The 13,762-nt window shown below is 43.5% G+C and overlaps 1 protein-coding gene across 1 annotated transcript in view; it reads right to left on the reverse strand.

The window, feature by feature from the left end:
- The window catches only part of wdfy3 (WD repeat and FYVE domain containing 3), a 165,648-nt gene that overhangs the window by 110,548 nt on the left and 41,338 nt on the right, over window positions 1–13,762 (reverse strand). Inside the window, exons 5-8 of the mRNA XM_080739319.1 lie at window positions 8,796–9,017; window positions 6,697–6,889; window positions 1,937–2,123; window positions 1,248–1,414 (exon numbers count right to left, since the gene is read on the reverse strand). Of these exons, the coding sequence (XP_080595445.1) occupies window positions 1,248–1,414; window positions 1,937–2,123; window positions 6,697–6,889; window positions 8,796–9,017 (769 nt within the window). The remainder of the gene's footprint in view (window positions 1–1,247; window positions 1,415–1,936; window positions 2,124–6,696; window positions 6,890–8,795; window positions 9,018–13,762) is intronic.

The following is a 13,762-nucleotide window of genomic DNA, read 5'->3' on the forward strand; positions in this document are numbered from 1 at the left end:
TTCAAAAGTAACGAAAGTGGCAGATCTACAAAGCTCAAAACGCAGCGTGAATGTAGATCTGCTACTTTTGATGCTTGTGTGTGACCCGGTAGGATGATCAAGTAGGTAATTATTTTATGAAAAAAATAATATAATATAAAATATGGAGAGGTTTCTGCCTGACAGCGACGATATACTGTCTGCTGTGTGTCCATCTTATTGTAGTTATACTTCATTGTTGCAGTATTTTCCTTTATCTAAATGATAGCGGAGTTTGTCGGCTATTGAGCCTCTTGCCTTTAAAACCAGCACCAGCTGAATTTCAATATCAATCCAACTTTTCCGAACTTGCCCGCCAAACAGGTCAGTTGTTCTTGACCATGTTGTTTCACAGCGTTCAATACAATCTAATGCAGGGTTCCCCAATAGGGCTACTGTCTGGCCCCCACCAACCCCAGTAATAATGGTGGTATAAGAGCAGCAACAACACTAGTATATCATCATTGTCGGGTGGAAACCTCGTATCTCCAAATTTGTACGTTCTTTCGCAAAGTAAAGCCCTGCTTCTTCATACAAGGCCGTCGCACAAAAGTAGTGAAAACAGCTGATCTACAAGCACACAATGCCTCGCACCAATCATTTTTTAAATGATACCGTAAATGCAGACGAACGGTTTTGGACATACAAGATTTTCACCTAACAACAACGATATCTGAACTGTCGCTGGAGTAGCGGGAACGCCACCATCGCCCCCTGCAATGTTGTGGCCCTCGGCTTGGTACCCTAGACATAATTCGGCCCTTGGGGAAAACTAATAGGGGAACCCTGATCTAATGTATCCGTCACCATAGATATAAAAAGCTAGATGCTCATCCGCCGCTCCAGTTCATTGGAGCGACGTGCAACTACTGGAGGCCGGACGTCCGGGAGTGCCAGAGACGACGCTGCCAGTCAAAGTGACAACTGGCCAATCACAGCGCGTCTTTTCCGGGACTTATCAATTCAATTCAACAGAGCTTTATTGGCACGTCTCAATCCAGTTCCGATGTTGCGCGGCTCAGGTGTTCTTAGAGGTTGCGTATGAAATGACCCGCCCTCACCTGTTTCTGATTGGCCTACCAACTTCCGTATGTGTGGCGCACGTGGAAGTGAGGAAACGATCGGTCGCCGAGTCCCGCGATGCGTAAGCCCCAGAGCCGAAGGAGGCATCTACCTTTCTATGTCTATGTCCGTCCCATCTCAGAGACATGGACCGTGGGAGGACCCACCTTTCCCAGAGGGCTGTGGGAGGATGAACCCGGGCAGCAGGAAGGGTGCTCCGGTGGTCAGCCCGGCCGGTTTGAGCTCTGTCACGCCGTATGTGGTCAGACGGGTCACCAGGTTCACCAGGTCCTTCAGGGCATCTTTGGACTCCTCCTCTTTGGCTTGCTCCAGTCTGGACGGACGGACGGACGGACACGGACACGGACACACACACACACACACACACACGCACACGCACAGACAAACACACTTGTATTACTATTCTTGTGAGGATATTATCAACATTTAAGGGCGACAGTTTTCTGAATGCCATTTATTTAATTTTTTGGGACATTTTTTAACCCTAAAGCCGAAAATACCCGACCTACAGCACATGCTTGTGATGTTATAGATCATTTGCACACTCCCAGAGTTAAATTAACATTGATTATGATATCACAATATAAATTGGGGTCTCAGAGATAGAAATGCCATTAAATGGGGGTCAGTAACCTAGTGCATGTCAAACAAAGGGTCTTTGAAATGAAAATGGTTGGGAATATAGAGCCGTACAAATCCTCTCTTATGGGGGCCCATGGCATATCTTTACATTAAGCTAATCATCTGGGGACCCCACAAAATAATTTGGGGGCCCCACTTGGGGTCCCAACCCCAAGTTTGAGAACCACTGAACTAAGGTTTTGAGTGTTCTAACCTGAGCATGAGGTCACAGAGGAAGGTGTATCCTTGGCACATGCGGAAGTCGTCCAGCAGGGTCTGGGAGACGTCGCTGGAGTCCTTGAGGAAGCAGGAGAGTCCGGCGAACATCTCCACGATCTCCAGAGGCGACAGGTCGTCCGACTGCTGCATGTTCTGGACACACGTGGCCAGGCATTCCTTCTCTGGAACACACACACACAGCAACACCAATGTTACTTTTGACAGCATTTTTTATTTTATTTAGTTTTAGTCATAGTCTTTTTATTTAAAGCTATACTGTGTAAGTTGCTCAACTGGTGGTCTGTAGCAGTATAGCAAACCGCGGTCGCGTTTGCTTTTTTCGTCCGTTTTTCGCTCGCGGACCGGGCCGTCAGACCACCGCGTCCGCCTCGCCTCGCCGAGACGCTTCATTTGCACATCGTGCACAATCTGTGCGCGACTCATCTAGTAGACTGTAGACTCGGTGACAAGCTTTCGAATAAAAAAACCCCCATTGAAATAGACATATCCGTTGCCACGCTGTATCCCTGCTTATCCGCCAGTGTTTACATGAAAAAACATTGAAAAAAGCCAACTGTGCGCTATGGTAACAAGTGGACACGTTCGCGCACAAAACGCACGATATGTGCGGGGATCATAATCCAGGCGTGTAGAGACTGGATCAAAGTTTCCAAACGCAAAAATCCGATTGAAAAACGAGTGTTCCATCGCCGAGTAGCTTTCTCTTCTGTTACACTGTAAACCAACGGAGGCGGGACTATGGCCCAGGCTCAGACCGGATACGGAAAGCTAGATCCGGTCCAGACCGGAAATGACAGGATACAGTTAGGGGGGCGGGCCTAAAGAGCCAGAATCAGCGAAAATCTGCGATAATACTTTTAATCCTTTCATAATGATTAAAGCTAATTAAACTTCCGGGATCGACGGGCATGGCATGGTACAGCGGGAAATCTACGGTTTCTACGGGGATCGCCCAGAATGAGTTAATGAACCAATGCAGTGGAGTGAGTGGACTAAAGTGGACTACACAGTAGAATCAGAAGTATTAGTTTACTGCAACTCCAAAATCGAGAAAATGTAAACGACCATCTTTTCACTCTCAGAGCCTAGTTAATACTCTGGATGTATATGTTACCGGATGTTTGGGTAACTCAGGACGTTCTATGTAAGAGCGCTTGTTTTGTCGTTCACCACACACCAATCACCACCAGGTGGCGACGACAGCCATTCACTAGTGAAGGCGCTGACGTCACTCGTTTGCGACTCTATTTGCGACTTTATTTACTAGCCTAGCCTAGCCTAGCCTAGCCTAGCTTAGCCATTAGCTCCATTGTAGTCACTTGGACAGGGCGTTTATCGTGGGCTTGCCCAGGCCTTACGGCCTGGGCATAAATATAACGATTGCATTCACCACGGCTTCGTAACTCGCGCGGCGCTCCGCCGGCCGCGCGGCCCTGGCCCGCTCTTCGCGGCCACTCGCACCTGCGGTGCTCGGGGGCGAAGAGCAGGACCAAGGTCCGCTGGCCTGCGCGCCGCTTGCAATGTCGTGGACAATCGAGCGGCTCCGTTCCGCCCCGTGCTGCACAACGAGTGCTCCGTTTCTCGACCGTCCTGTTTCTCTAACAAACCGTGACATATACACAAAGCTCACCGTTTAATATCGCAGAGGTAGAATTTATGTAAAAAATAGCAACATTGCAGAAACGGCGAGTACTGTCCTCGAGTACTGGGCTCCAATGTTAACAGTGTAGTGATATGCTATATAGGGGTTAATGCTTTTTAACTTGTGCTGGGGGGGGGGGGACCCTCACTCTCATGGGAACATGAGGAAATAGCTCATTAATCCCCCTGGGGAAATTCATTTTTCACTTCTTTTCAATTCCTTTTTCAGACGCAGAAACAGAGACATGCACGCACAGAGCCTCTATAGACATGTACGACACGCATCATCTGGGATTTGGGGAAATAAAATGTGATATGACATAAGTGTTGTCTTTTCCTGGTTTCAACCTCTTAAACCCTATTTTATGCTTTCAAAATGTGTTCAAACGCGTCGCAACGTGATAAGTGAGCTTGTAGCTTTTGTCTTTCTTTGTTTACTTCTTTCCTTCTTTCTTGAAAAATGAAAGAGATGCTATCTGATAACTAGTAAGACACCTCAGGGTGACATGCCAATTCTTGTTCATCTGGCCAGTGATATGGGGACCAGTATGGGACCAGTTACTCATATATGGAGACCCCTGCATGATAGTCAACAATATTATGTAATATTAACGTTTTCGGCCAGGGATTGATGACATCAGAAATCTCCATATATGGGCATAAAAGCGATATTTGTTTCTGGAAATGACCATATATGGACTTTTATTTTATTTTATCCTTTATTAATAATAATATGTATCCATATACATACAATATGTGTTATGCCCATACATGGAGATCCCTATCTGAACCAGCCACACAGATATGGGCCAAGCGGCATCAAGACGTTTACGCCTCATCCGCCACACCAATACGCCACTGTTCTATTTTCCAGGCTTTGCCACGCGGTCGCGGTGTGTGCTCCTCTAAAGAGATGGTATGACGAGGCCAGAAGCAGTTTTAGCGATTCAGTCAGTGCCTTGCTCCAGGGCACCTTGGCAATGGCCAGGACGTGAACTGGCAGTTCTGGTGCTACCAGTCCACTCTCCATAAGCTCCAAACCCCTGGTTCCCAAGCCAAGCCAACATGAACAGAGCTACGGTCAGCAGTCACCTTGCCTATCACGATGATTAATCTGACATATATTCAACACGGTTTCTTTTTCTGTACATTTGAGTGTTCTTTTTATATACTTGTTTTTATTTTATTTTGTTTTATTTTTGTTTCTTTTTAACTTTTATGATATTTCTTTTTTGTGTATAGCACTTTGAGATACATTTTATGTATGAAAGGTGCTATATAAATAAAGATCATTATCATTAAGACTTTGCTTTAGTTTCCCCATTTGTTTTTGTCCAAGGGGATTTGAATGATCAGTTCATTACCTCCAAGGACAACCAGTCACACCTTTATACGGTAAATAGCTCTTTGGTGGGGCTTGGATCATTAATCTGGACACGAAAATACCTTTTCATTTCTCTTTTTTTTCAGTTCAAGGACTCCCATCTTTCTATACAGAAGATAAGCTAACTAGCAATTAAAGAGATGGTTTGTTCTAAAGCAGGAGCAGTCGTGATAAATGTTAACATGGGTGAGCGAGTAGAAACAGACAGGAAAAAGAGGGTGTATGGAGTATTTGTGAGGAATGTGGTGAAGTGATGTGAGAAACGACGTTAGGAAGTGGAGTTGAAAGGAATTTGGTCAGGTGGTCAGGTGTGTGTGTGCGTGTGTGTGTGTGTGTGTGTGTGTGTGTGTGTGTGTATGTGTGTGTGTGTGTGTGTGTGTGTGTGTGTGTGTGTGTGTGTGTGTGTGTGTGTGTGTGTGTGTGTGTGTGTGTGTGTGTGTGCGCGTGCGCGTGCGTGTGCGTGTACTTGACAGATACAGTCATGAACAAAACACGCCTGATTTGAGCCGTGTCTCAAAGTGAATAACTGGACGACATGGCCAGGGTGGAAATGCACTCTGTAGCTTCATTGCATTATCCAGACCATTATCTTAACTTCATGTGTCTGTCGTTATGAATGTATGTTAACATTGATTGCAACAACTTAATAAATCAATTCAACCCATCAAGGCACTATGCTTTTAAAAGTGTGTATTTACCTGCATACCAGTGTGACTGCAGTATTCATATTGTTGTGATTGCAGTTTATCGTGTTATTTTCCCAAATTTTTCACAACTTTACAGTATATTATATTATTTGACAATTTGGGCCATTATTTTAAAAATATACTTTTGATGCAGTATTGGTCTTTTTCTTTGCTTTCTTCAGTCTTAAAAGTACTTAGAAAATCATGCAAGTTAAGAACCACTGAACTACATACCATCTATTCTCAACGTCAAATTAAAGGGATAGTTCACTCCCAAAATGACCTTTTTTCTATCGACTACTCACCCCATGGAGACTTGAATTCCTGTTTTTCTTTTTTATTCCTAAACCAATAATTTGAGGAGATTCTTTGTGTCTCCATAGGGAACAAAGCAGGCTCTTTGCGGCTCCATAGGGAACCACTGCTGGCCATCAAATGATTGGCTTAGGAATACGAAAAAAAAGGATTGGGCGAGTAATCGATCGGGAAAATTAAAGTAATTTTGGGGGTGAACCATCCCTTTAACACTTATGTTGCAATGATTTTTTCCGGCCAATGTCCCGCGTTGCCATGGTTACCATAGACTTCCATGTAATTGTGCAAGTGTGTAAAAAGTGCACGCCCATGCCTAGATGATGCACCACGTTTGTAGATGCTGTTCACAGCTTTCAAACAAAAAAATCAGCTTGGAAATCCGTGCAGGCATTCATGATTTATCAGCCATTATGTTTTCTACAGATGTAAACAAACATGGCTGCCATGTTTGAAAGAATGGGTTGGTATGGGGGTTAAACATGCAATTTCGCGATCGCGATCATGCCTAATACATTTCTGGAGGTCCAAAAAAAATTTTGAAAAAATTTTTTTTGAAAAAAAAAAAAAAAAAAAGATTTCAAAAACGGCCCAAACTCGGGAAACTCGGGGTTGGCACAGCACTAGTACCAATACAAACTCGGGAAACTCGGGGTTGGCACCATATGTGTTAACACTGAAGATTCCACAGTGTACACTAGAGCTACGCACCGTGGATGTATTTGACCACGTTGACGCTGAGGCCGTGGCGGGAGATGGTGGTGAGCACCTCCCCGGCGCTCTTCCTCCAGGGCAGGTTGTGGGGGGGGCACCAGGACGTGATGGCACTGAACAGCAGCTGCAGGTCGTCCTTCTGGGCCAGCTCCTCGGCCGGGGACACGAAGCTGCACAGTTTCACCAGGATCTGAGACACCACAGAGAGACGGGGAGAGAGAGATCATTTTCCCGCGGTAGCACCCAAACTGTGGAACGAGCTTCCACAACGTGTTAAACCCATTCAGACCGGGAACGGGATTATACTTTGGATATTCAAAAATAGCAGATCTACAAGCTCATAGCTATGAGCTTGTAGATCTACTATTGTTGGAAAAAAAAAAAAAAAAAAAAAAACGGTAAAAAAAAAGAAAGAAAAAAAACTGCAAATGTTTCAATATAGTATTTTAAAGCTGACATTTTTAATTCAGATCTTTGCTTCTGGGGGATGGAACAAAACATTTTGAGATGGGGGTCCGCGGTCAAATACATATAGTTCTAGCAGCCTTTGACATTAAAAACTTTGAGCACTGCAGATAAAGAAACTTATTATTATTTTATTTTTTTCAGGAAAAACATTAGGATTTAGATTTAGTTAAAGTGAGTGCATCAAACCCTGCCTGGGTTTAAATAACGTTTGAAAACTAACTTGTACTCCTTGGCGTTCGACAACTCAGGCTGAGGAGAGTTCCTGTTTCCACCAGGCAATGTGTCCATGTGTTGTTTATTGTGTATTTTTTGCTATGTTTTTGTATTTTAATTTCCTTGTTCCAAGTGTACAGCACTTTCAACGCTGTCCTTTTAAATCAATAAATAAATAAAGTGGATTGGAAGGCAAGCCAGGATGGCACAACAGCAGTGGCAAGCAGTCGGAAGAATTAATTGGATATAACAACTAAATTGGGAAATCGAAATAATTACCTACTAATTAGCTATTAAAATATAAATGGGAGATAATGTCTACAAAAATGAATAAATAAATACATAAAATGGCCTATCAAGTAACTGCAAATAAAGTTGCCAACCTTTCATAACAGAGCAGGGCTCTACAGAATGCACTTACTTTACTGGTCCAATTCTGCAATGTGATTCCCCAGTGGTATCAGTATAAAGTTTAATTAGCACTCTTTTCCTACCCTGTTGCTCCATAAATCTAAATCATGTACAGTATTTTCTGGACTATAAGGCGCACCTGACTATAAGGCGCACTGTCAATGAATGGTCTATTTTCAAACTGTTTTCATATATAAGGCGCACCTGACTATAAGGCGCACATAATAGACGCTTATGCATCCAACAGATGAAGCTGTGCTAAAGGGAATGTCAATGAATGATCCATATATAAGGCGCACTGGACTATAAGGCGCACTGTAGTTTTTTGAGAAAATTAAAGGCTTTTAAGTGCGCCTTATAGTCCGGAAAATACGGTAACTAAAGTTAGTCCTAGGGGCTGGAGAACCCTAATAATAGACTAGCAGCACCAGACAATAACACACAGGGTGCTTCAAGGACACAGGGTGCTTGAGTAGGGAGTTCAACAGTGAGTGAAACCTATTGATTTAATCAATTACGGCATGGGTATTCAACAGGGGGTCTGGGACCCCTAGGGGGTCCTCAGAGTTACTACAGGAGGTCCTCCAAACCTTCAAGTGATTTTATATTAACCACTTGAACCCTAATGTCCATATTCTGAGAACTTTAGCCAAAAATAGCAGATCTACAAGCTCACGAAGGCGCATTTCCGATCGCAACCATAATGACATAATATCATAACCTCCCATTTATAGCATTCAACTGTAGCTGTGGGTGTGGCTAACTTCAGCTGGGTCACCACCACCCAACTGACAACCACACTTAATGAACAGGTGGGTGTGGCCACATAAAAAACCTAATTTTAAAACTTTCTGTAGACTTTTTTGAAAAAGATATTCCTCCAAGTATAATTATAATACCTGACGGTTATGTTGTAGGGGGGGAAATCATGGCACCCCATCTTTAAGAAATTTGCTGCCTTAAAATCTGACAGTATAGATCTGCGATTCTACGTGTTGTGTTACCTGGACAAAGACTTTCTGTAGCAGGGCCCTGCGGTCAGCCAGGGGAAGCTCCGGCTGGGTCTGGCCCTGTCCCGGGATCTTCTCCTGGGTGGGGGTGGGCGGTGGGGGCGGGGCGGGGCCCACGCTGGGGGCCTCCACCATGTGGGGCAGGTCGAAGAACAGGTAGAGACACTTGACCAATGTGGAGGGCACCGACATGGTGGTCATACAGTCCACCGTTTTCTGACAGAGGAGAGAGAGAGAGACACATGGTGAGAGAAGAGAGAGAGACATGGGGGTCATAAAGTAGTCCACCGTTTTCTGACAGAGGAGAGAGAGACACTGGCTGTGTCCGAAATCCACCCTATTCACTAATGTAGTGTACTAAAATGGGGCTCCGCCATTTTGAACTAGTGTCCGAATGTATAGTGAGCATTTTTGTACCCTAATATAGTGTACTGAAGTATCCCACAATGCATTTGGATTTGTAGTGAGGATTCGATGGTCACTATTCAAGCGCTATTCAAGCCCTGCCGCCCCACAATGCACTGCGCTACGGCCGCTGTCTCGCGCTTTGAGCACGCACATGCGGTGTGCACGCGCACACGCACACTGCAGGTTCGTCTCTGCGTCTCTGCATGGCAGGAGGCGTAGCCACCTGTTGCTGAGCAAACGCAACAGAACCGCTCGTAGCAGAACCACCGGCTAAAGAAAACAACTGTCCACAGCATTGTCACCAGAGAACAAAATTTGCTTTTCATCATTTAATGATGAAAACAGCTCTAAAGTTGTTTATGAAGAGAACATACGAGAATAGACGCTGGAGGCTTTTGTTTTTCGATCTTTTCTTCCCAACCTTCCACAGCTGATAATAATCATGATAAAATAATGTTATTTAAATTAGCAAGAATAACCTATTTTATCACAAACATGGGTGTATGTCTGCATGTGAGACAAATGAATGTGGCATAAACATTATTCATTCATTGATTCACCAATGAATGAATACAATTTAAAAAATATATATAGGCCTATACATTTTTTAACATTATTTTATTGAATTGTGATGAATAAAAACATAATTATATTTGGCCTATTTCTCATAATAACAACGCAACATGTTGGTATGTTATTTCCAATCCACATTGGGGAGTTGATGTACAAGCTCACAACGTGTCGCTTCGCCCCCTGTTGAGAGCTTGTAGGTCGGCTATTAGGTGGGTTTAGGAATCACGCATTATTTATTGCTCCAAAAGCCAGCGCTAGAGTGTTTTAACTGTGCGACAGCGATGACGCAACCAGATGGCGACGGGGTAGTGTCCGAAATGCGCTGATTTGTTCACTACTGTAGTACACTACATCTGGATCCCTCATTTAGGGTTAGGGAGTAGGGAACGTGTTCCGCATTTCGGACACAGCCACTGTGAGAGGAGAGAGAGACATGGGGGTCATAAAGTAGTCCACCGTTTTCTGACAGAGAAGAGAGAGACACATGGTGAGAGAGGAGAGAGAGAGACATGGGGGTCATACAGTCCACCGTTTTCTGACAGAGGAGAGAGAGACATGGTGAGAGAGGAGAGAGACACATGGTGAGAGAGGAGAGAGAGACACGGGGGTCATACAGTAGGGATGGGACGATGCGCGATATTATCGTTTATCGTTAGGCCTGTCACGATTCACTAAACTCACGATACGATTCGAATCACGATTCACGATGTCACGATTTTTTCAACACCAATTTATTTTCCAGAAAAATTACACCCGAAAAATCCACAATTCTTACAATTCCAGTATTTTCTTTTCTTTTAACAATACTGTTCTCTTATGCTCTTTTCAATACAGTAGAACTATCAAATGACAAAAAACAACAATTAAAATTCAGTTCACTTGTCTTCTCTTACAAGGAATCCTGTGTGTTTTAGATGTTCTCTTATACAGTAGCAAATAGCAAATGACAGAATAGTGTAAACTTATCAATTCTTAAATGTCAGATCCTGTTCTTTTTTTAAACAACACTCTTACACTTTTTTCAATACTGTATCAAAGAATGCATTTTTTTTGTGGTACATAGCAAGCCAGCTGTACTGTAAGCCAGGCACAAACTAAGGCATAATAACAACTCTTACCCTCTTTTCAAAATCAATAATTCATCAAAGTCAAGACCTAGTGTCTCATTGTGGATAGACTGTTCAAAGTCCCTGACTTTCTAACACACCATTCCACCAGCTTATATATTGAATGTGTCAATTCTTGTTTACCATTCCACCTGCTTATATATTGAATGTGTCAATTCTTGTTTTCACTAGAAACGTTGTTTCCACATTGTAACCAGTGGCAGAGACATGCATCTGTACGTAGCATTGTTGTTGTTAGCCCTTAGCACTGATTAGTGCTATGCTCTGTAGCATCAAAGTAATGACACAGCACTCAACTAACTGCTCTCTTTGTCAATCGAAATCGCGGAGCTCTGCTCTGTAGCTGAACGGAGGCACGCTGGCAGCTGTGAGTGGGTGAGCCTTCCTACTGTAGCTGCCGCTGCCTGCGTCTGCCTGACGTTAGACGTTGAACACGCAGAGACGTTGAAGACAGAATGGAGTTTAAGTCGAGGGCGATTTGTTTTTAAAAAAATCGATTTTCACCGTCCCCCAATAAAATCGATTTAAATCGATTTTTTCGTAAATCGTGACATCACGATAATTGTATCGTGGAGATTTAATTTATCATGAAATTGTCCTCCATCATGCACTGGGATCAATTCACCTTTTATTTGCCGAGCTGTACCATTTAAACCCTCTATAATTGGTAAAAGGTACTTATAATATACGTACAGTACTTGATAGTCTTTTTTTCAAATTTCTTTGCCAAAAAATAGCGGATCTACAAGCTCACAACTCGTAGATCTGCTATTTTTGGAAAACACGCGGGGGTGTGAGAACCGAAAAACGGCCGAAAGACGCGGACGCGACCGAGGTTTGCTATAGAGCTACTGACCACAAGTTGAGCAACTTACACAGTATAGCTTTAAGCCCAGAAACAAACAAGAGCAACTGATAATCATACAGTGAGCAGTTTCAGTGTGTCTGTCATGTGATTCTTTAGTTTTCTGTAGGGGGACAGCAGCAGTAGCTCCTCTTGCCCTTTCCCGTTTTTATGTGAGAGCTGGCTGGTGAGAACCCTCTCCTGTAAGGATCCGTACTCTGAGAGTGTACAAAATGGAACAGAATGGACCCTTGTGGGTCAATCTGTACATGATTCTACTGTGCATTGAGGATTGTGACTGCTGTACATGTAGACCTTATCATATAACATGAAGGTACACTGGTGCCTTGTGTAATTGAAGGAGTTCCGTGTCATCATGTACCGTGAGACCTTTCTGAGCAGAGTGTTCTTTCTAATAATGAGGGGAATCTAGACCACAAGTAGTGTTTACACTGAATGACAGGCTAAATGTCTTACAAGGCACTATTATGTCGTCGCTGTCGGGAAGAAACCTCTTATGTCCACATTTGTTTTTTAATGAATGCCCAACTTGATCATACAGTGTCAAACAAACGTAGCAGATCCACAAGCTCGAAACGTAACTGAAAAGTAACTGTTTTGATTATGAGGTTTCCACCAAGAGACGATGTACTGTTTTCATGTCTTCCTGTGTTTGTCTAAGTGTAGCCTGGTATGGCCAGACTAATATCACAGCATAGATATTAGTCTGGTCGTTGTGGCATGTGGAGAGAGTGAGAGAGAGATAGAGGGTGTGTGTGTGTGTGTGTGTGTGTGTGTGTGTGTGTGTGTGTGTGTGTGTGTGTGTGTGTGTGTGTGTGTGTGTGTGTGTGTGTGTGTGTGTGTGTGGGCGCGCGCGCGCCTGTGTGTCAGTCAAAGTGAGTGAGCACACGCATGCATATTGCATACATATTATAACTAATATAGTTTACAACACCTTTAAGAATAAATTGTTTAATTGTTTATACAAGTGTAGACTGCATCAGCATCTAGTATATAAATAAACCCAGTGTGGCTTCCATTTCCTTGAACCTCAACTAGATGCATCTCCAGGTCGCCTCAGTGACTAATGACTGAGATGCAAGTAGCTCCCAGCATGAACCATATGCTAATGTAGAAACACACACAGCCATCAGGAGATAAACACTGTTTACTGTAGAAGAAGCACGCTCAGACTCACACGAAATATAGACAGCCTTTTTCCTCTCAATATCATAATGGCAGTTAGGACACATTCAGGCCATTTTAGCATCGACATAGAGGATTAAACATTTAGATTTTATGCCACAGATTCTGCCTTCAGAATCCTCTCTGACCTCATGAAACCCTGGCGTACCTATTCGGGGGCAAACATTCGGCGGATTTACGACCTCACTTCGTAACGTGAAAAATGGTCGTGACATGCAGTCGGATGTCACTGCGTCACACTTTTGGCATAGGTACAAGCCTGATTAAAGCTATTTTCAAACAGGAATCAACATTACCTGTACATGCTGTATTTGCTTGTATTTGTCAGCTTGCTCTGCGCGTTTTGACACAACGTGTTGACGACGAGCGTGACAATTTTGAGCCTCTTCCTGTCAGATTTCCAAAGATGAGTATACTTGCCTTGTCCATTCAATCCGGGAAAGCATCTGTGTGATTTTAGATTTAGCTATAAAGCTATACGTTTTTCAGAAAACTGTTGGGATTTAACAAGGTGTTTTTTTAAGAATCGGCCTCAGATCTAAAATGGGTTAATAAATACACCTCAGGCAACATCAATTGCCTGAGGCGTCATATTGGATCTACAACAATGAAACAGAACTCAGAAGAGTTTGTTTGAATTCTGAATAAAGCCAAAGGCGCACTTACTATTATTTGGTTTATTCTAAGGACAAAATCCTGAACTATGCCTGTGATTTTGACTGCGCACGTGTGCGTGCGTGAGTGCGTTTAAGGGATTGGTGATGTGGAGGTACTAGTCTGGCCCCCTGCTGTGTCTCTGAGGT

The sequence above is a fragment of the Nannobrachium achirus genome (genome assembly GCF_963921795.1).
Source record: "Nannobrachium achirus genome assembly, chromosome: 12".
NCBI lineage: Eukaryota > Metazoa > Chordata > Actinopteri > Myctophiformes > Myctophidae > Nannobrachium > Nannobrachium achirus.